General features: G+C 42.4%; 1 protein-coding gene across 1 annotated transcript; it reads left to right on the top strand.

Annotated features, from left to right (window-relative positions):
* The first annotated feature begins 1422 nt into the window (after positions 1-1422).
* LOC117969565 (major histocompatibility complex class I-related gene protein-like) lies at positions 1423-18647 on the top strand. The gene is made up of 6 exons (XM_059009240.1): positions 1423-1612; positions 11944-12207; positions 13138-13419; positions 14279-14557; positions 15512-15634; positions 17471-18647. Exons 1-6 carry the CDS (start codon positions 1561-1563, stop codon positions 17488-17490), a joined length of 1020 nt encoding a protein of 339 aa, XP_058865223.1. The 5' UTR covers positions 1423-1560; the 3' UTR covers positions 17491-18647.
* The last annotated feature ends 3401 nt before the right edge of the window (positions 18648-22048 follow it).

Consider the following 22048-nt stretch of genomic DNA (forward strand, 5'->3'; position numbering starts at 1 on the left):
AGACAGCAAGAAAACCACGGTAGAAATAGATAGGGGAGAGCACACTGTTTGTTTACAAGGCCTGACTCATTTGCAACAGGGTGGTACTATATCGTCACGTGATAGGGGTGTAAAGCCTTCACTGATGACGTAGTTTAAGCTGCGCGCGCACGCCCTCCCACAGAACAGCCACTGGCAGTACAGGTCTCCAGTCTGCAGCTATACACTCTTGTGGTGGGATGAGTCGGCTGTGCGAGGGCTGGCGTTTAGTGTTTCAATCAATTAGCACTAAGCATTGCAATGTGAGGGCAGGTGCTTATTGTTTCAACCTATCCTATCAGCACCAAGCATTGTCCTGCAATAGGGTTTACTTTCTGAAAGTCTTGTAGCACCAGGTTTCGCTGTGATAATTGAGCTCAGCATTGTCTAATGACAAAAGGTGAAAAACATTCTCTAGCATCCAGCACTACATTTAAAACAAAGCCAAGCAAGGAATAGTTTAACTTAACATAGTTATGTCAATATCTCTATCAATAAACAAGCCATGTTGTGCATGTTATTGTTTGTGTTTGTTTAGCACTTCCCTTTAATAAGCTGCATGTTGCAATTATAGGTACTGTACAGCATTGTGCAGCTATGAAACTGGAACTGGATCTGCCATTTGGTGCTACTTGTGTTTGTACTTAATAAATGCTCAGTTAGTAAATATTCTATATTTTATGTTGAAACACATGTCCAATTTTGTGGGTTTACTATTACAAAAACCGTGACTTGAAAAGGATTGAACAGTAAAAATGAGGTTTACAGGAGCTTCTTAGGAAATCCCCCCATCAAACAAAATTAGGCGCCTCTGGTGTCGACTCGTGTGAGGAGTATTGGTATGTACTGTACACATGTGATAGCTGCTTGGCAGGGTATTGTTAACAGTCCATTGTCGTGTAGAATTCCAATTCTGCGCATTCACGCGTAGCTCTTCTCATTTCTGCTATATTGGTATTGAATGCGCAGGTGGTTTTGCGAGGCACAAACACATTTGCGAATTGACCAAAAAAACTGCTATTTTCCAAGCTCGCGCAACTGTTTTGTGCAGTGTTGGAAAATATAAATTTTTGTGCAAAAGCACAATTTTTGGCGAGGCCCACATTTTGCAAGGGGGTTGCGCATCGCTCTGAATATCGGTGCTATGGTCTCTGTAAAATTTGCGAAGCTAAACAAAAATGAAATATTTATTTATGCACATTGGTTTAGAGATATACAATACCGTTGAAAAATAAATAAATAAATCAAGATCATTATTTTCTTTTACTTTCATTTTTAGCTGTGCATATTTGAGTCGTAACCCCCTGTCTAGCGGTTCTGTACAACCTGTGTGGAATGACTTTGCCTAGATACCAATGACGCGCTCGGTGCTCGGATACTGATTGTTTCAAAGTTCTCATTTTGGAAAGTACAGTTAGACAGCACGTTTGGCAGGGCCGGGTGAAGCTGCGTTGTGAGCGCCAGGGAGACGGAAAGTGCTAAAATATGGCATTCAAATAAGTTACTTTGACGGTGTTTTCGGCTGGATATAATATATCCATCATGTGGATCATTTTTGTGTTGTTTTTGTGTGTTTTTGAGACGGCCAGCTCCGGTAAGTATTATAATTATATCAACAGCATTTCTACACAATAGAATGTGGTACTGTAGTACTTTTCCAGTACTGTTTTATAATTCCTTTGTAATGCTGGTCCTATTGAAGAAGGTACTGGTTCTGTGGCTGTTTCTATTACTTAAAATGAATGATTGTATTCTGTATTCTTTATAAAGGGTTGTTGTTTAATACTCTGCACTGTTTCTCAGAATTACTGCGGAAATCAAGCAGCACCACAACCACGTGGCTTTAGGACATGAACACAATTAAGCAGAAAAACAGTTTTACAATAAACTCCACAAGAAAATGTACAATTTTTCAGTTATTTAATTCTATTGAACACCTAAATACAGACTTTAACAAAGTTACTTTGACAATCATTTTTTGCTATTGTTACCTGAAGACATGAGGCAAAATATTAAAACAGAAACGAGTCTGAAGTTGGCTTCTTATTCGCTTGTTTATTTTTGGTCGTTTCTTATTCAGACTTTGATCTGCTCCAAACTGAATGATTGGCTTTGTATGTAAGAGGTTAAATCACGTTGGCTGCTAATTTCTCTGGATATTTATAGAGGGGCAGCTCTTAAACAATGTTCATTTGTTTGGTGACATTGAGGGGATCACCCTATGTGAGTTGAGAATCAACTTTGCAATCAGTGGCCCAGAGCGATTTAGCCCCCGAAATACCCCAGTTACTGATTCAGTTTGTGTTACATTTGCGGGAATGCGAATAAGAAGCTGAAATGCGCATATGTGCCACGTTTGCCCGCTGTTTTCTTATCAAAATCCGTTTTGGGCCCGGATAAATACCCACGGATGACTTAGAGAAGTTCCCCCTCTGTGATTATCAACTTTGAAATAAGTGGCTCAAAGCGATTTCACCCTTGAAATACCGCAGTTGTTCAATTTGTGTTACATTTCTATGCGAATAAGCAGCTAGAATGCGCTATCTGTGCCATGTTTTCCCGCTCTTTTTCTATCAAACTCGGGTTTTGGGCCGGGATAAATACATATGGGAGACGTAGAGGGGTTCCGCCTGTGTGAGCATCAACTTTGAAATAAGTCGAAGAGGTGTGGAAGAGTTTGCCGGTGTCTGATTTTGGGGGAGAAAAAAGAGGCTAAGTTGTCTGTTGAGATATACACAAGCAGTTAATTCTAGGAAGGACAAGATGTTTTGGGTCATGTTCATGATGGTGAGAGTACTGTGATCGCCACCAACCAAACAACATACAGAATGTGTGTTATTCTTTATTCTTAAGACCTGCAACATGAACATTGCCTTTGTGCTGTAAAGTAAGTTTATGATGCCTCTAGGCGGCTAATATATTTATTAGGGGTGTTCACCAATATCGATAATTTACATATCGCGATATGGTGGGATAAAAAAATCACAACGATCGCAGAGACTTTTTTATGTAATACTGCTGAAAATACAAACACAATATAATCATGTTCAGTCTCATAGGCACACACCACACATAACGTATTATTGAACCATTTTATTCCATTGATTGACGTTTTTCTTTTTTAAGAACCCGATTTAACAAATGTATTTAAAACATTCAACAGCTATAAATCAAGAAAAACAACAAATCCACAACCAGTGTACCCTCTCGCATATGCGCTACTCCCGTTTCTTCACCTGTTTCCTCTCACCCGCTAATCCCTTACCAGAGACTATATCCTATTTTCAGTGTCCGCATCAGCTAATTAAAAAACAGAGGTATGACACAGGCCCGGTTTTTGGGATGGAACCGCATAACAGTCTCGCGTTTTGATTGGTCCATGTCTGTCACATGAATATGTCGTCACACAAGTGGAAAAGCTTGCAGGTGTTTTTAACATTGTGATCAGAGCGAGCGAGAGAGAGATAGAGATCTGCTTTCCACAACCTTTCCATTAAAATATAATGTGGTATTACACTGTACTGATATAACAAACTATGGGCGATTACTTTATATGAATTATCATGTTATGCACGAATGTAAGAATTGGCTTTCTGTGGTGGTGTACTTTTTTCTTTCAAGTAGCATATATCTATAATCGGTTTTGCGATATATTTTAATGTAAAATGTATACACTATGGCAGTTTTGTTAGAGGATACATTAGTTTATCTCTAATGTAATCACAGTTTTACATATAGACTGCCCCTGTTTTCATTTACGTCGCAAATTCTGGGCCTCTTTGCTTTTCAGATAACGTCCCAAATTCTGGTCCGCCTTGGTTTTTAGATAACGTCGCAAATTCTGGGCCGCCTTGGTTTTTAGATAACGTCCCAAATTCTGGTCCGCTTTGGTTTTTAGATAACGTCCCAAATTCTGGGCCGCTTTGCATTTTCGAATTCAGCCCAGTTTTGGGGACTCAGCTGACAGCGAGTTTCTAAGTCATCCATGCACAGTTTACCATAAACTGGATCGTGAATTCATTTGAGAGTAACCCTTAATACCTGAATCAAAGTTAATGTATTTTTTACTCTCCCTAGAAATCTTTTTTTTTTTTTATGAAAAAACAGAAATAAAATGTAAATGTTAAAAAAATGTATTTCTTATTACATGAATAAACTACATTGCACTGAAATAGATACATGAAAATTAATTAAAGTAGTTGTTTTCCTTTATTAAAGGCTAATATTAAAACACATTTTTGGGAAGGAACATGGTATTCCGAAAAAAGGACATCTCATTTTTTTTCTTTTCCCCTACCCTTCCCAGTCTTTTCCCCGCCCCTATTTTGCGCAAAACCTGCACTCCAATTCCCCTCCACACACGTGTACCACCATGCAACCCCGGCACGCACACACCACCATGCAACCCCTGCACGCACACACCACCATGCAACCCCTACATGCACACACCACCATGCAACCCATACATGCACACACCACCATGCAACCCCTACATGCTCACCACCATGCAACCCCTACATGCACACACGAATATGCAACCCCTACATGCTCACCACCATGCAACCCCTGCATGCACACACCACCATGCAACCCCTACATGCACACACTACCATGCAACCCCTACATGCACACACCACCATGCAACCCCTGCACGCACACACCACCATGCAACCCATACATGCACACACCACCATGCAACCCCTGCACGCACACACCACCATGCAACCCCTACATGCACACACCACCATGCAACCCCTACATGCACACACCACCATGCAACCCCTGCACGCACACACCACCATGCAACCCCTGCACGCACACACCACCATGCAACCCATACATGCACACACCACCATGCAACCCATACATGCACACACCACCATGCAACCCCTACATGCACACACCACCATGCAACCCCTACATGCACACACCACCATGCAACCCCTACATGCACACACCACCATGCAACCCCTACATGCACACACCACCATGCAACCCCTACATGCACACACCACCATACAATCCCTGCACGCAGACACCACCATGCAACTCCTGCACGCACACACCACCATGCAACCCCTGCACGCATACACCCACCGTAGCAATTCTTTGCAAAATATATTTTCGGGTATTCAGCCCCATTCATGTCTATGGCAGTGTTAAAAAACACATTTTCAGTCATATATCTCGAACCAGAGCACCTATAACCACCGTTCGAAGGGTTCTAGACCAGCCTGAATGTAACATGCCCAGTTTCGTAGCAGTTCTTAATTATATATATTTTCAGGGCGTTCAGGGTGGTCAGCCTCATTCATGTCTATGGCAGGGTTGAAAAACACATTTCAGGTATATCTCTCGAACCCGAGCACGTAGAACCACCATTCAAAGTGATATAGACTCGGGAGCACCCCAAACCACCCCCTAAAAAGGTGTGGTGGTTCACCCAAAAACTCATGTCATGACGAAAAATTCACTTTGCCAAGCCGTCCTGGCATCTGAACCATGAATATGGTGATTCCTTGTGCGGGGCCCCATGGGGCCCAGCCGCAAAAAAAAAATCAAGTTCCTAACCCCCACAGAACCCGAGATACGCCCTTTCAAAAATGTCCATAAACTACCCTTTTCGGGGTCATATCTCCATGACCCCGGGGCCTAGAAACCGGGTTGAACTTCCTAGGGTCATGTCTGGGGGCCAGGGTCATGTCCTAGAGTCATAGGGAGCCACCCGTTTTCAAATGCTACATTTTCAACAAATTTACACATTTTCAGCATGATGGCATGTCAAGGTTGCATTTCCAATAGCCTTTGAGCTCCAGGTTGGCAAAAAAAAGTCTAAACTGGTGTCCTTTCTAGCTTGGAGGGATCGACAGGGGCCCCGAGGTGGACCTCCGTACCGATTTTCAAGTCTCGGGGACCCCTGGAACCCGAGATATAGCACCCTGAAAAATGTCTATGGGAAATCCCATTATAAAACCCCTTTGGGGCAACGCCCACCATCTGGCGGTGGGGTGGCGTATGAACCCGTGGCCGATGTCTTTCTTTAGCTAAGACTCTTGTGCATGCAAAGAGTGCCCTTCTGAGTTCGTTGGCCCAGAGGTCGTGGAGATACGGGTACGATAAGAGACCACCCCCTTCCCTATGGCAAATCCCATTATAAAAACACCATCGGGGTAAGGCTTAACCAATGGCGGTCGTGGGTCGTACGAACTCGAAGGAACCCATTTTCTTTAGCTAAGACTGATGTGCACCTAAAGAGAGTACTAGCGAGTTTGTTGGCCCAGGATCTGTGGACTCATGGGGTACGACAGGAGGACCCCCCCCCCGACCGCGATTTCCTATAGCAAAATACATACATGAAATGTCCATTATATATAAGACCTGAAATGTGCACATTTTGTAGTGTATTTATGCAACAGAAGTACCAATTTAAGTCCATTCCAAGTGTTTTGTGATCACAGTATCAGCTTGAGTGTATCGGAGCATAGTTTTGCACCAAAAGCGAGCAGAGGCGAAAAAAAGCACTATATACCCTATTCTTTAAAATATCACTTTGCAGTGCAAATTTGAGGAACGCAACCACTTAGCAACTTGCAAATTGGTACTGCAGTTTAAAGGCCTGTAGTGTCAGACTGGTAGTCCCTAACTGATTCAAGTGTTTTTGGAATGATTCCTGCAAAGACTGATTTATAAGAAAAAAGAGAGATTGACAAACAGCATTTTGCTTCATATGCAGAAATGGGCAACTACAAGAGGGTGTCAAACAAGCTGTGAATGTCCTAGGAGGCTACAGAGTACCTCTGGGTATGAATCCAGATGCTCGCAGTACCTGTTCTTAGATGTCCGAAACCACTGTATCGCTGTATAACTGTATACCATATAAATATCACTTTTTATTGTGTATTTGAGGAACACAACCAATTACAAACTTCATTTGAATTGCTGTGCTATCAGAATATCAGTGTATAACTTTGCTGGGTATTGCAGTGTATGCAGGAGGCTGTGTGGTCCAGTGGTTAAAGAAAAGGGCTTGTAACCAAGAGGTCCCTGGTTTAAATCCCACCTCAACCACTGACTCATTGTGTGACCCTGAGCAAGTCACTTAACCTCCTTGTGCTCCGTCTTTTGGGTGAGACGTAATTGTAAGTGACTCTGCAGTTGATGCATAGTTCACACACCCTAGTCTCTGTAAGTCGCCTTGGATAAAGGCGTCTGCTAAATAAACAAATAATGCTGGGTATCAATAGGTGTGCTCCTAACCCAATACTTGTCTTTTTAATTCTGTGCATCCAAATACTTTTTTAAGAATTAAGCCTACTGTTTGTTGTTCTGTCCTAAACCAGCAGTTTGCCACCCAAATTTAGTAAATAAACAGGGGGGGGGTTCATCAGAATATTCTCCATTTTATTGTAACTGAGGTACCGTTCAGTTGAGCGAAAATTGTAAAGGGGTACTTGAGCTGAAACCTCCAGATAGAAGGGGTACAGTTTAAAAAAAAAAGGTTGAAAACCCCTGACCTACAGTATAAACTTTCAGGAATAGATAAGGGAAATTTTGACTAATACAATACAATAGGATTTATTTGAAGTTGTTGAAGGGCACTGGTCTCTTAAACCCAGAAGTTCTGATGAACCCCTACTCCTCACTATATATTGATGGACATTACATAAGCAAATGAGATGTCCTTTTTTTTTGGTATACCATGTTTCTAAATGTTTTCTGGGGAGAGTAAAAAACACATTCACTTTGATTCATGTACTAAGGGCTACTCTTAAATGAATTCACAATCCAGTTTATGGTAAACTGTGCATGGATGACTTAGAAACTCGGCTGTCAGCTGAGTCCCCAAAACTGGGCTGAATTCGAAAATGCAAAGCGGCCCAGAATTTGGGACGTTATCTAAAAACCAAAGCGGCCCAGAATTTGCGACGTAAATGAAAACAGGGGCAGTCTATATGTAAAACTGTGATTACATTAGAGATAAACTAATGTATCCTCTAACAAAACTGCAATAGCGTATACATTTTATATTAAAATATATCGCAAAACCGATTATAGATATATGCTACTTGAAAGAAAAAAGTACACCACCACAGAAAGCCAATTCTTACATTCGTGCATAACATGATAATTCATATAAAGTAATCACCCATAGTTTGTTATATCAGTACAGCGTAATACCACATTATATTTTAATGGAAAGGTTGTGGAAAGCAGATCTCTCTCTCTCTCTCTCTGATCACAATGTTAAAAACACCTGCGAGCTTTTCCACTTGTGTGACGACATATTCATGTGACAGACATGGACCAATCAAAACGCGAGACTGTTATGCGGTTCCATCCCAAAAACCGGGCCTGTGTCATACCTCTGTGGACCGTCTTTTTTAAAGGGATACACACCTAAAAACAAACTTAACACAATAACACATAATAAACAGGAAAATTGGCTGAAGTAATTTGATGGATGTATATATCATTATTTTCATTTTGATATATATATATATCATTTTTTTCTTCCATTCAGAACGTGCTCACAAGGTACCGAATGCTATTTGCATGCTGCATTAAGTACTATTGCGATTATTGTGAGATGTGCGCATGCGTCAGTGTGGGTCATTGCATTTTTTCCATGCGATTACTTACACTGTTATTAATGTTTTTTAAAATGTGAACTTTCGGTATTATAAATGAGATGCACTTTTAAAACATAAGAACATAAGAACATAAGAAAGTTTACAAACGAGAGGAGGCCATTCAGCCCATCTTGCTTGTTTGGTTGTTAGTAGCTTATTGATCCCAGAATCTCATCAAGCAGCTTCTTGAAGGATCCCAGGGTGTCAGCTTCAACAACATTACTGGGGAGTTGGTTCCAGACCCTCACAATTCTGTGTGTAAAAAAGTGCCTCCTATTTTCTGTTCTGAATGCCCCGTTATCTAATCTCCATTTGTGACCCCTGGTCCTTGTTTCCTTTTTCAGGACGAAAAAGTCCCCTGGGTCGACATTGTCAATACCTTTTAGAATTTTGAATGTTTGAATCAGATTGCCGCGTAGTCTTCTTTGTTCAAGACTGAATAGATTCAATTCTTTTAGCCTGTCTGCATCCGACACGCCTTTTAAACCCGGGATAATTCTGGTTGCTCTTCTTTGCACTCTTTCTAGAGCAGCAATATCCTTTTTGTAACGAGGTGACCAGAACTGAACACAATATTCTAGGTGAGGTCTTACTAATGCATTGTAGAGTTTTAACATTACTTCCCTTGATCCCTTTTTCATAGTTCCCTTCTTCAATTTCAGTATCTCCCATATGATATTTATAATGCACATTTTTATTGCCCGCATGCAATACTTTACACTTTTCTCTATTAAATTTCATTTGCCATGTGTCTACCCAATTCTGAATGCTGTCTAGATCATTTTGAATGACCTTTGCTGCTGCAACGGTGTTTGCCACTCCTATTTTTGTGTCACATGCAAATCTAACAAGTTTGCTTACAATACCAGAATCTAAATCATTAATGTAGATTAGGAATAGCAGAGAACCTAATACTGATCCCTGTGGTACACCACTGGTTATCTCGCTCCATTTTGAGGTTTCTCCTCTAATCAGTACTTTCTGTTTTCTACATGTTAACCACTCCCTAATCCATGTGCATGCATTTCCTTGAATCCCTACTGCATTCAGTTTGAGAATTAATCTTTTATGCAGGACTTTGTCAAAAAGCTTTCTGGAAATCTAAATAAACCGTGTCGTATGCTTTGCAATTAATTATCCATTGTCAATGTTGCATCCTCAGAAATTCAAGCAGGTTAGTAGTTAAACACGATCTCCCTTTCCTAAAACCATGCTGACTGTCTCCCAGGATACTGTTACCATATAGATAATTTTCCAGTTTGGATCTTATTATAGTTTCCATAAGTTTACATAGAATAGAAGTCAGGCTTATTGGTCTGTAGCGCCAGCAACATTAAAATCTGGCGCCAGTAGACATGTTTATTTTTTTTTTATAGTTTTTTTAGTAGCAAACATAGATGATGATAGTTTCTCATTGGGTCTGCACTACTCACATGACCCGCCCACACTCATCCACACACAGGAGAGACGGTGCGTGTCGTGTCGGAAAGTGATAGCAAACATGTCGCAGTGGACTTTTACACAGTTATGAATGACAGCTTTGTTCAGCAAGTCAAAAAGGTATGTGGGCAAAAGTCGACACACGGGTAACAAAAACAATACATTGTGAAAAATGGTTTCGTGTTCGCAAGCTTCTTCATTTACCGCGAAAGTTCATCTTTGCTAGTTTATAAACACATGTTGTTGATTAAAAAATACTCATGCTTTGGTTTGATGCATATAGTCATGGATTTATGTTAAAACCAAATTAGTTCATTCATTGAATTCAATGAATTCATAAGCTATTCTTTGTGTTAATATGTCGAACATTTGGGCTACTCGGATCTGCCGTCTTAGGTTTCTTAATCTTACAGCAATTTTGGTGTTAAGCGATTGTATATAAATATACAGCACGATTGTTTCTAATATCGTTCATCATTTTGTGAATTAGATTTTGTATTTTTTTACCCAGTAAAATACCCTATTTCTGAATGGAGTATCTACCCACATCTAAAACACCCTCTTTTAAATTTACGAAATAATTTTTCTTTAGAAAAGATATTTACTGTAACACAGCACACTAAAAACAAATGGGGGAGAGGGGGGGATTGATAAAGACGCGTTTGCGCTCAACGATGACTCAAAAAAGATTGTCAATTAGCCATACTGTCAAATGAGAGCAAAGTTGCCAAGAATTTAGAGTAGTCAGATTTGATAAAGATTTTGCTGCCGCTGAAGTTGGGAACATGTATTTGTAATTTATGTTCTTACGTAATTTAGAACATAAAATGAAAAAAAGGATTTGATAATGCCCAGGAATTAATTAGAAAAAGTTAATACGTTATATGTTTGAAGAAGACTGGAATTCTGAGTGCGTAAAATTGTGAATTACATAGAAGTCTAACAAACGAAAGGAATCGGGTGTAGCGATGAGGGCTGCTATGGGGTTAATATATCCATACAGGGCCTGGGTCCATTAATGTGAACATAAAATGCTTTGTTGAATATATGAAATGACTCCTGTGTATAATAATGGAAAGTAGTTTACAATAACGATTTTATTTAGCCTAAATATTTAATAAAATATTTATCTGGAAAATGAATGACTTCCTTTTTCTTTCCTAGTACAGTATATCATTCCATAGCGTGCTGGGGCTGCTTCTGAAAAGACTTTTATTCAGAACACCATCTTTCTTTATTAAAAACTGGCCAGTTCTACTAGATAGAGAAATGAACAATAGGGATGTAACGCTGTATATAATATCGTGAGATGCAGGTTGCGATACGCTGTGCATCGCATTTAATGGTCCTGATGGGCTACTGTATGATGCAAAATAAGATCTAATGATCATTTAATGATGGACCATGTGTTAAAAGACAAAATGTAATGAGATAGTGAGAGAATGTAAAACTATAAAACACATTTATTTCTTCATTAAGAAGCCTTTGGTGACGATGCATACCTCTATTGCAATACAATATATTGTGTAAAGACAGCATCTCGATTCATTGATGCATTTTTAATCATTTCACCCCTAATAAACAATGAACTAATATAAGAGGAAGAGATCAGAAAACAACAAGTGGAGCGCTCTGCTTTCCTGGTCTCATGGATACCAGGGAGAATGCTGGACTTACCAAGAACAGTACTGACTAAACACAGGGCATTCATATCTGTCAGCACTGAACTGAACACTATGCATGAACGAGGCCAAACACTTTCACATAACTAGCATTATAAATACTCTGCCTCATCCCTGTAAAAACGTAACCCTTCTGTCTCCCTATTTCACTGTCTTGTGTTTGGTTTTCTCAGGAACCCACACCCTGAGGTACATCTACACGGCCATGTCCAAACCTCAGGAGGGGTTTCCTGAATTCACAGCCATGGGTCTGCTGGATGACATGCAGATTGATTACTACGACAGCGTCAATCAGAAGAAAGAGTCCAAGCAGACCTGGATGAAGGAAAACATGGCTCCGGATTACTGGGAGAAAGGAACGAAGTCTCGCAAGAGCAAGGAGCAGTGGTTCAAAGTCAACGTCAGGATTCTGGAGAAAAGGTTCAATGAAACAAAAAGTGAGAGAGACAGATGTTACTTTCTTTTTTTTTTTTATTTAGCCCAATTTGGTCGCATATACAACCAAAAAAGTTGTTGATGTGAACATCAGGTTTGTTTTAGGTGCACGTGTGCGCCCAATCCTTTCACAACCTCAAAAAAACTGAGCAGAAATATACACTGTGAGCAACAAATATAAAGTGATCTGAAAAACAAAAACAAGGTTTTCCAGGTAAATTGTAGTGATTTATAATATAGATGCAGTGTGTATAGTACAGATGCAGTGTGTATAGTACAGATGTAGTGTGTATAGTACAGATGCAGTGTGTATAGTACAGATGCAGTGTGTATAGTACAGGTGTAGTGTGTATAGTATAGATGTAGTGTGTATAGTACAGATGCAGTGTGTATAGTACAGATGCAGTGTGTATAGTACAGATGCAGTGTGTATAGTATAGATGTAGTGTGTATAGTATAGATGTAGTGTGTATAGTACAGATGCAGTGTGTATAGTACAGATGTAGTGTGTATAGCCAACTTGCACAGACAGTGAACGACCTCTGAAGGCGCAGCAAGCCTCGTAGTATGTATTTCCTGTGAATTTCCCCTGCCAGGACTCCTGACAGGAAATTCATCATATTGATGGGCTATGCTGATGGAAGACACAAGATGTGCGAGTAGGGTTTTGGTTTTTTGCATCAATAGTAAAACTTCATATTATTTTTGTTTTATGTCTTTTTTTTTTTTTTTTTGCCGGTATGCATACCTGCGCATGCCGCCCCACTTTAACCACTGACATCAGGGCATCTACCGCAGTGCATCGTCATGTTACGCACAGCACAACAGCCCGGCTGCACAACATGTTTTTTGCTTGAATGAATACAGTTCAGAGTGCACATTGAATGTGTCAGGTGTTAATGCTCAGACAAGCCTGTTCTCTCTGATTTCAGGACCACACGTTCTGCAGTGGATGCACGGCTGTACGCTGGACGAGGACAACAATGAAGAGGTTCAGGGGTACGACCAGTACAGCTACGATGGGAATGACTTCCTGGCCTTCGACAAGAATCACCTGCAGTGGGTGGCCCCCATGCAGCCAGCCATCGCGACCAAACGAAAATGGGACGGCGAGAAAATTCTGAACCAGTACACCAAGGGCTACCTGGAGAACGAGTGCATCAACTGGCTTAAGATGTTCCTGCGCTACGGAGAAAGGGATATCTATCGCTCTGGTAAGAGACCACGCAGTCATGCATAACACTACAGAGGCGATCCCAGGCTTCCTGAGGAAAGGGGAAAGGCTAGTCTATAGTGTGTTATCTTTACTGTATAATCACTACAATAGGTGCCAGCACGTATACAGGGTGTGTGCGCTTACCTGCGTGACAACAGCATGGCCTCGTGTGCAGCAGGAGTCGGACGAGAATGAAATCAAAGTGAAAATCCAAGAAAACTTTTAACAAATTTGCATGCTGTTGTGTAGTAATTCAAATTTATTATCACCATCTTTCCCATTATCATTCATCAGCAACAACGGGAGTTTTTGTATGTGGACCTAGGAGCATGGGTCAGTTTGTTAAACCAAAAAGAGCCTTTTTAACATTAACCCAGCAGTGTGGAGTAGTGGTTAGGGCTTTGGACTCTTGACTGGAGGGTCGTGGGTTCAATCCCAGGTGGGGGAAACTGCTGCTGTACCCTTGAGCAAGGTACTTTACCTAGATTGCTCCAGTAAAAACCCAACTGTATAAATGGGTAATTGTATGTGAAAATAATGTGTAAATAATAATGTAATTGTATGTAAAAATAATGTTCTGTCTTGTAACAATTGTAAGTCATCCTGGATAAGGGCGTCTGCTAAGAAAATAAATAATAATAACCCACTAGTGCCACCAAGCCTCCCAGATTGATCCACCTCCAGAGAAAGGTGAAAACCTGAATTAACACTGACCCTTGCAGCAACGCCTAGCCTTCCAGATTGGTGCTTATTACAAAGGACCCTGGGCAGTATGCCTGTGGGGTTGCAATCTAACCTGTACATTGTTAATCTAACCTGTACATTGTTATTGATTTTTTTTTTCTCTTGGTGAACAGTCAAGCCTGCAGTAACAGTTTTTGCGAAGCCAGACAAAGATAAAAATAACCTAACTCTCACCTGCATGGCTACGGGCTTCTACCCCAAGACAATCCACATTCACTGGAACAAGGACAAGCAGAGGCTGGGTGAGGAGATGAATTCCACTTGGGCCCTGCCTAACAACGACAACACCTTCCAGCTGAGATCGAGTTTGGAGATCGACCCAGTGGAGGGCAAGGGATACTCCTGTGAAGTGCTGCACGGCAGCTTACCAGAACCGCTCTTTACACACTGGGGTAAGAGACAACAGTTAGAGTTGCAATGCATTTTAAATAGAAGGAACTGATCATTTTAGTCAAAGAATTTAAGTGAGGCAACACAAGTTCAGAATGTTGTGTGTGACCGATCACGTTTAGCTTCTGTGCTTTTATCAGTCACTGTCAACCGGGGACGTTGATTCTCAGTGCGGTTTTAAACTGTTACACATTTGTACTTATTATATTTTACTGTTTTGTTCATTTTAAAATGTAGTTATTTTCTGCAGACATCATCCAATTGCAGTGATTTATTATTATTATTTATTTCTTAGCAGACGCCCTTATCCAGGGCGACTTACAATTGTTACAAGATATCACATTATTTTTACATACAATTACCCATTTATACAGGTAAAGTACCTTGCTCAAGGGTATAGCAGCAGTTTCCCTCACCTGGGATTGAACCCGCGACCCTTCGGTCAAGAGTCCAGAGCCCTAACCACTACTCCACACTGCAGCCCTACAGTGTATCAGAAAGATTAAACCTGGAAACAAAAAGTTAAATGCAAGATCCTCACAGAAGAAAATATTTCTGATTAATTAAACATCCAGTAAAATATTTTAAAAAGTTTAAATAGTAAACAAAAATATATAAACGTGTTATTCTTTGTGTGACTTGGCATCCCAGAATGTGTGAATGTAGCCCAGTCCATACAGGTTTGGACAGTACAGTGTCATATACTGCAGTTGGTGTAACAGCCCTTATAAAGTTTCTCATAGTAACAGCAAAGTGTAACAAAGCACAGTTAAAATATGATACAGAATAGCGAGGTATGGTAAAGCATATTAATAAACATAGCAAACCATGATAAACTATGGTAAATGCGTAGTATAACCATGGGAAAAGCATGGGAAAAGTGCAAAAATAAAGTTGTATGAGGGAGTGTGTGACTGACTGACCCTGTCCCTCTTTGTGCGTTTTGTCTTGTGAAGATGGAGTCGTGCCTGGGGAGGGGACCTCGAATGGGATTGTGATTGTGATTGTGATTGTGATTGTGATTCTGATTGGTCTTGCTGCTGCAGGGATCGGTTTCATTATCTACAAGAAGACATGTGGTAAGAGACTAATTGGTAGACAATTGGTAGATTGATCAACAGACTAAGAAAAAAACAAAAAGCAAAAACTACACAGTAAAAAAAATATGTAAATAATGAAGTAATAACAAAATAATAACCATGAGGATTTCAGATTTTAATAAGAATCCCGTGGTATAGCAGTTTGATCCATTCCTGGTTTCACTGGGAGTTTAATTAACTCACCTAAACTTGTTACCTCTACACTGGGTATAATCAAGCTTGTTTAAAACCTGGAATGGGTGAAACTGCCCTGTTTAAACCCTCACCCAGTCATTGCAGTTAGAAATTATATGGCTGGTGGAGACTCTTTGAATTTATTATTTAAAAAATATTTTGTGGGCTCCCGAGTGGCGCATCCAGTAAAAGCACTCGCTAGAGTGCAGGGTGCGCTCTATAGCCTGGACGTCGCGAGTTCGAATCCAGGCTATTTCGCAGCCGACCGTGGACGGGAGCTCCCAGGGGGCGGCGCTCAATTGGCCGAGCGTCGCCCGGGGGGAGGGAGGGTTAGGTCGGCCAGGGTGTCCTCGGCTCACCGCGCACTAGCGACCCCTGTGGTCTGGCCGGGCGCCTGCGGGCTTGCCTGTAAGCTGCCCAGAGCTGCGTTGTCCTCCGACGCTGTAGCTCTGAGGCGGCTGTACGGTGAGTCTGCAGAGTGTAAAGAAGCGGGCGGCTGACGGCACACGCTTCGGAGGACAGCGTGTGTTCATCTTCGCCCCTCCCGAGTCAGAGCAGGGGTGGTAGCGGTGAGCTGAGCCTAAAAATAATTGGGCATTTCAAATTAGGGAGAAAATAATAAAAACTAATTGGCAACGACTAAATTTATAAAAAATCTACTGGTGGTAATTGTATAACACTGGAGCAGTAATAATTACGTGATGACTAAAGATGGACCATTAGGATTTAAGATGAACTTTGGTATAATTTTAAATCCTTACCCAATATTTGTGCTCAAGAAAGAAATACAGTAGAGCAAATAAAAATGAACTAGAAGTGTGCTTTTCTAATAGCAGTGCCTTTTGTGTAGCTGAACAAGCAAACGAAAACTGAAATGTAACTTTAAACTCGTCAAATAACACGTGGGAACGGCGTTGTAAAATGAAGGGGAAAACTCACTGTTTTGGTTCTAGTTCATTACATTCCACGTAACAAAGTCACAACAAAAAATATATATAATATATACAATCGATATAAAAATCACTGCACAACATTTCCAGCACGTTGGGCACGTTTATGCGAGGTGGATCAGACTGACATTCTTGCCTTTTTTCTGTCCCATGAGTTTCTGACTCGCTCTAAAGCAGCACAGCGCTTTTTTGACCAAATGGCTTTCCATAGAGATCACTATGTTTGCACGCACATAATCTGGTTTGTTTACTTTTTGCCATCTAAAACTTTTAAATAGAGGCTCCAGAGCTGCTGTGCTGATCCTGTGATTGTTTTTTATTAATCTCACACGTCACACAGAGCTCTTTTTCGTTTGTCATTTTTTGAACTGTCAGGCAATTTCTGGTGAGGCGGTAAATAAGTGCAAGGTATTTTTGTCATTTCTAGCGAATATGAACATCTTTATTTTTGTATCCGAATACATGTAAAAAAATATGCATTCAAATATTCGGATATTTGTCCCAGCACTAGTAAAGGCACACTTGTATCTCCAGGCAATTGAAAAGCATATTCCTAGCGATGGAGACAGGGTTGGGGAAAGTACCCGAGCAGTTAATGTGAATAATGCTTTTTTATTTTGTCTTTTGTCTTTTGATCTCTCTCTCTATTCTGCTTGAATCCACCACCCTCTCTCCTTCCTCATCCACCAAGATCCTTACCGTCACCCTTGACCCCTCCCTCTTACTCTCAGCACATCTCTACTCTGGTACGCACCTGTCGCTTCTTCATCAGCAACATACTCAGAATTCGCCCCTTCCTCATGACTACCCCACACAGCTCCTAGTTCAGGCCTTGGTACTGTCCTGCCTTGACTACTGCAACTCCCTCCTGGCCGGACTTCCTGCCTCTGCTACCTGTCCACTCCAGCCCATCCAAAACTCTGTTGCTCACCTTGTCTCCTCCCTTCCACATTTCTCCCACACCACACCGCTGCTCCACTCTCTGCACTGGCTTCCTATTGCTGCTCGCATCCAATTCAAAACTCTTGTACTCGCCTATCATTGTCTTGACCTTTCTGCTCCCTCCTATCTCTAGACTATTATTTCTCCCTACACCCCCTCTCGCCCTCTCTGCTCCTCCACCTCCAGCAGGCGAGCTGTACCCACACCCCCCCCCCCCCCCCCCCCCCACTCCACTCCCCCGCCTCCAGAGCCCGCTCCTTCTCCACCCTGGCCCCTCAGCGGTGGAACGACCTACCCACGAATATCAGGACTGCTCAGTTCCAGACCACCTTCCGACGCCTCCTCAAAACACACATGTTCAGACAACATCTGGAAACATCACAACTCTCAACCATACTGGACTAGAGGCACCCAATTGTGCCAGTACTTGCATCCAGCCTGTACTGGCACTGAACTACTCCTTACCTTGCCGCATCCAACTACTGCTCCTAACTATAACCACTTCCTGTATCTTGTATTTGATTTTACTTATAGGTAACCTTACCTACATTTTTTGTAATTGCTCTTATTTGAAATCATTCTCATCCATTTGTCATACTTACTACGTGTTCTTACTGGACTTTACTCATATAATATTTGCTGTAAGTTTTAGCTGCTCTTAGTTGATCTCGCGCTTACTTAGAATTATTTACTGTATTCTTTAGTTTGCTGTTACTTGAATTGGATCTTATCATACCTTTATAACTGCTCTTATCTGCATTATGATATTCTGTAATTTAATATTTTATAATGTGATAACTTGTAATGTGATATTTTATAATGCGATGCTTTGTACTTTGATATTTTGTAACAATTGTAAGTCGCCAAGGATAAGGGTGTCTGGTAAGAAAGAAATAAATAATAAATAATAATTTGATCAAAAGAAAACTCCATTATTACTATAGTTGTTCACACAGAAATTGTTGCTGCAGCAAATTAATTCTAGCTCGGTAAAATGCAATAAGAATTCACAGCACTGTATGTACAGTAGCTTTATGAAGAAACGGATGAGCTTCACAGGCAGTAGATGCTCCTCAGGTTATCATCTCCAGGGGGACCTGCCAGGGCTCCCCGCTTTCCCCTCTACTATTTGCCCTGTCACTCGATCCACTCGCCCAAGCGGTCTGCCTATCTCCTACTTTTACCCCTATCACTGTCAAGAACACACAACATCACATTTCCATCTATGCTGACGATATTTTACTATTTGTTAAAAATGTTTCCCAATCGCTTCCACATCTACTAGATATTTTCGATGAGTTCAGCCTATTATCAGGGTACAAAATCAACTGGTCTGAGTCTACCCTGATGCCCTTGAATGGTGTAATGAGGGACTTACCCTCAAATATAGCAGTCGTCAAGCATTTTACATATCTTGGTGTAGAAATATACCCTTCTTTACATTCCATCACAACTAATAACTTTAATAAGATTTTTAACAGGTGGGCGCTCCTCCCAAACTTGCTCCAAACATCTCCATGATAAAAATGACTGTACTGCCTCGAATCAACAGCTTCAGTTCAATGCTCCCACTTCCCCCCTACTGGTTATTGGGATAAGTTACACTCTCTGATATCTAAATATATATGGAGGTTAAAGTGGTCTCCTATCAATCACTACATTGTGAGAAAACTGCAGGAAGATTGTCGTTGGCAAATTTCATAAATTTGTTTTGGTCATTTGTCCTGCAACCTGCCACAGTCTGGTTTGATCATAATATTCCTGTCTCAGCTAGAGGAAAATTTCGTATTCCCACATAGACTTCAAGATTTAGTCTATTCTGGCATTCCCCTCAAACAATGTAAGTTACACTTCAGCCTCATAATCTCTCACCTAATTACTGTTTGGTGCTTAATGGAAAAACATACAAAACTTCAAACAAAATGGCATAACCCACTCGCCTATATTTCAGAATTTTACTGCATTACATGATGTGCTGCACACAGGCGGTACAACGAGGGAGCTGGCTTCCACACTTTATACCACTGTGACAAAGACCGAATGAATCTGAATCAACAATCTCCCTCTCGACCTGTGAGAGCACTGTACAGCAGGAATTGCGTGCCCCGTACTGAATGTTTCGGCAGTTCATTCCGGGGGCAGTCGGAAGCCGGCCATTCAGGAAAGAGATGGCGTCACGGTACCAGGAGTCCCCACCCTAGTACGGTAAGCAAAGTTTCATTCATGAATTGGAGGAGACGTGATTGAACTAACTATCAGAGGGGGTGGGGCTGAGGGTACTTTAGGGGGACGTGACGTCATAATTGGTTCCTTTGTTGTGGTTGATGGGAGGAAATGAGGACTGTTTGGAGCGAGAGTTAAGTGTTTTGTGTTTGTTTTGCAGCCGTGTGTCTTATCATTGCCAGAATAATTAAGCGCGGATCAGGGAGCTGCATCCTGGGGCCAGCGATTCACCCGGACTTCACCGCACCTGCACTTAACCAAGCATCACTGTTTCCAGCACCGCACCTGCACTACGAGCACGCACTGTCCGGAGACGTGTCTGTGTTTGTGTTGTGTTTGTGGTTTTTGTGATTTATTATTTCGGTACTGCAACCCTGGCAATAGGGTAGAGCCAGCTGTATTATTTGAGCCCGGTTTTGTGCTGGAAATACCCTTTGCTGGGTAGAGCCAGCTTTATTATTTAATTTTTGTTCAAGAAATAAAAAGGAACTTGAACCGTGAACTTTGTGTTTGTCCTTGTCTGGAGCACCTGCATCACCCTTTCACTACGCACTGCAACCCACACGTTCACACGTGGTGTCAGTACGGGAGATGGACGTTGCCATGCTCACTGCGCTATTACAAGCGCTGGAACAGAGACGGGAGACAGGAGAGACAAAGGGAGGAGAGATACACGGCGCTGATAGAGAGGGTCGGGCTCGGGAACGCACGCCAGGCACCAGCGGTACCCGTGATGGCGCCCCCTAAGGCACGGGCGCAGAAGATGACACCGAGGCATACTTGGTTGCCTTTGAACAGTTGGCCACGACTGCGCAATGGCCAGAGGAGTACTGGGCCAGTCAATTGGGTCCCTGTCTGAGCGGGGAGGCATACCAAGCCATGGCTGAGGAGGAGGCTAGCCAGTACGACCTAGTCAAGCGGGCCATCCTCCAACGCCTCAACATCACGGGGGAAACCCATCGGCTGCGTTTCCGGGAATACCGGGGACCACGGGAGACCCGTCCCAGGGTGGTTGCCCAGAAACTGTGTGACCACATGGTGCACTGGCTTAGCCCTGCACAAAAGACCGGTGCACAGATGGGCGAGGCAATGGTCTTGGAGCAGTTCTGCCATGGTCGGCACAGAGACACAGGACTGGATACGGCGTCACAACCCAGACACCCTGGAGGCCGCCGTCAAACTGGCGGAGGACTTTGAGGACTCCCGGGTCTCCATCAGAACCGGACTACTGACCCCTCTTCTTCCTCTCACCAGCCGAGGAGCAGCGCCCGCAGTACCACCAACACCTCCTCCTCCCCTGGGACCCCGACCGGCCAAACCACCGATCCCAATGGGCCGACCCACCTCCTCACCATGGAGGCAGCAGTTAGCCCCCAGCTGGGGTAGATTTGCTACCCCCGACCTGCTGCCTTATCAGCAGCAGGACAGATCGCTAACCCCAGTGCCTTCTGCCCCTATTATCTGTTTTAGGTGCCATGAACCGGGACACATCGCCCGCATGTGCCCCTCGGCAATGGAGTGCAACGTGGCGACATGCTATCTGGCATCTGAAGCAGGTAAGGAACGGGGAAATGGTCGACCGCACACGTAAACGTGGCAGACAGAGCAGGTGAGATTTTTCCCCTGCAAGCTGACCTGTTCTCTTTCCTTTTTTGTCCTAGGAAAACAAAGAAGAGACGGATCGAAAAATGGGAAGGTGCATCTCTGAAACGAGGCTGGTGACTGGTGGGAGAGAGCGTGGATGGTATCAAACACCACTCAAGGGGAGTAGGTACGCAGTGTGATCGAGAGGGTGAGGTTACTGGGCCATCCAGAGCAGATGTTACTCCAGCCCCTCTCAATGTACCGGACATGTGGGGCTCAAGCGCGGACCTAGTGTGGGACCAGAAAAATGACCCCACACTGGTGCATGCTTGGCGACAGGTCCGGTCTACTGAAGGTAAGGATGTTGAAGGCGCTGGGGTACTGGTATATCCGCACTTCATTATCAAGGGGCAATTACTGTATAGGGTAAACCCTGCCACGGGCACAGGACAGCCTGTAACACAATTATTTGTTTATTTAGCAGACGCCTTTATCCAAGGTGACTTACAGAGACTAGGGT

Source organism: Acipenser ruthenus, chromosome 38 (assembly GCF_902713425.1).
Source record: "Acipenser ruthenus chromosome 38, fAciRut3.2 maternal haplotype, whole genome shotgun sequence".
In the NCBI taxonomy this organism is placed as follows: Eukaryota; Metazoa; Chordata; class Actinopteri; order Acipenseriformes; family Acipenseridae; genus Acipenser; species Acipenser ruthenus.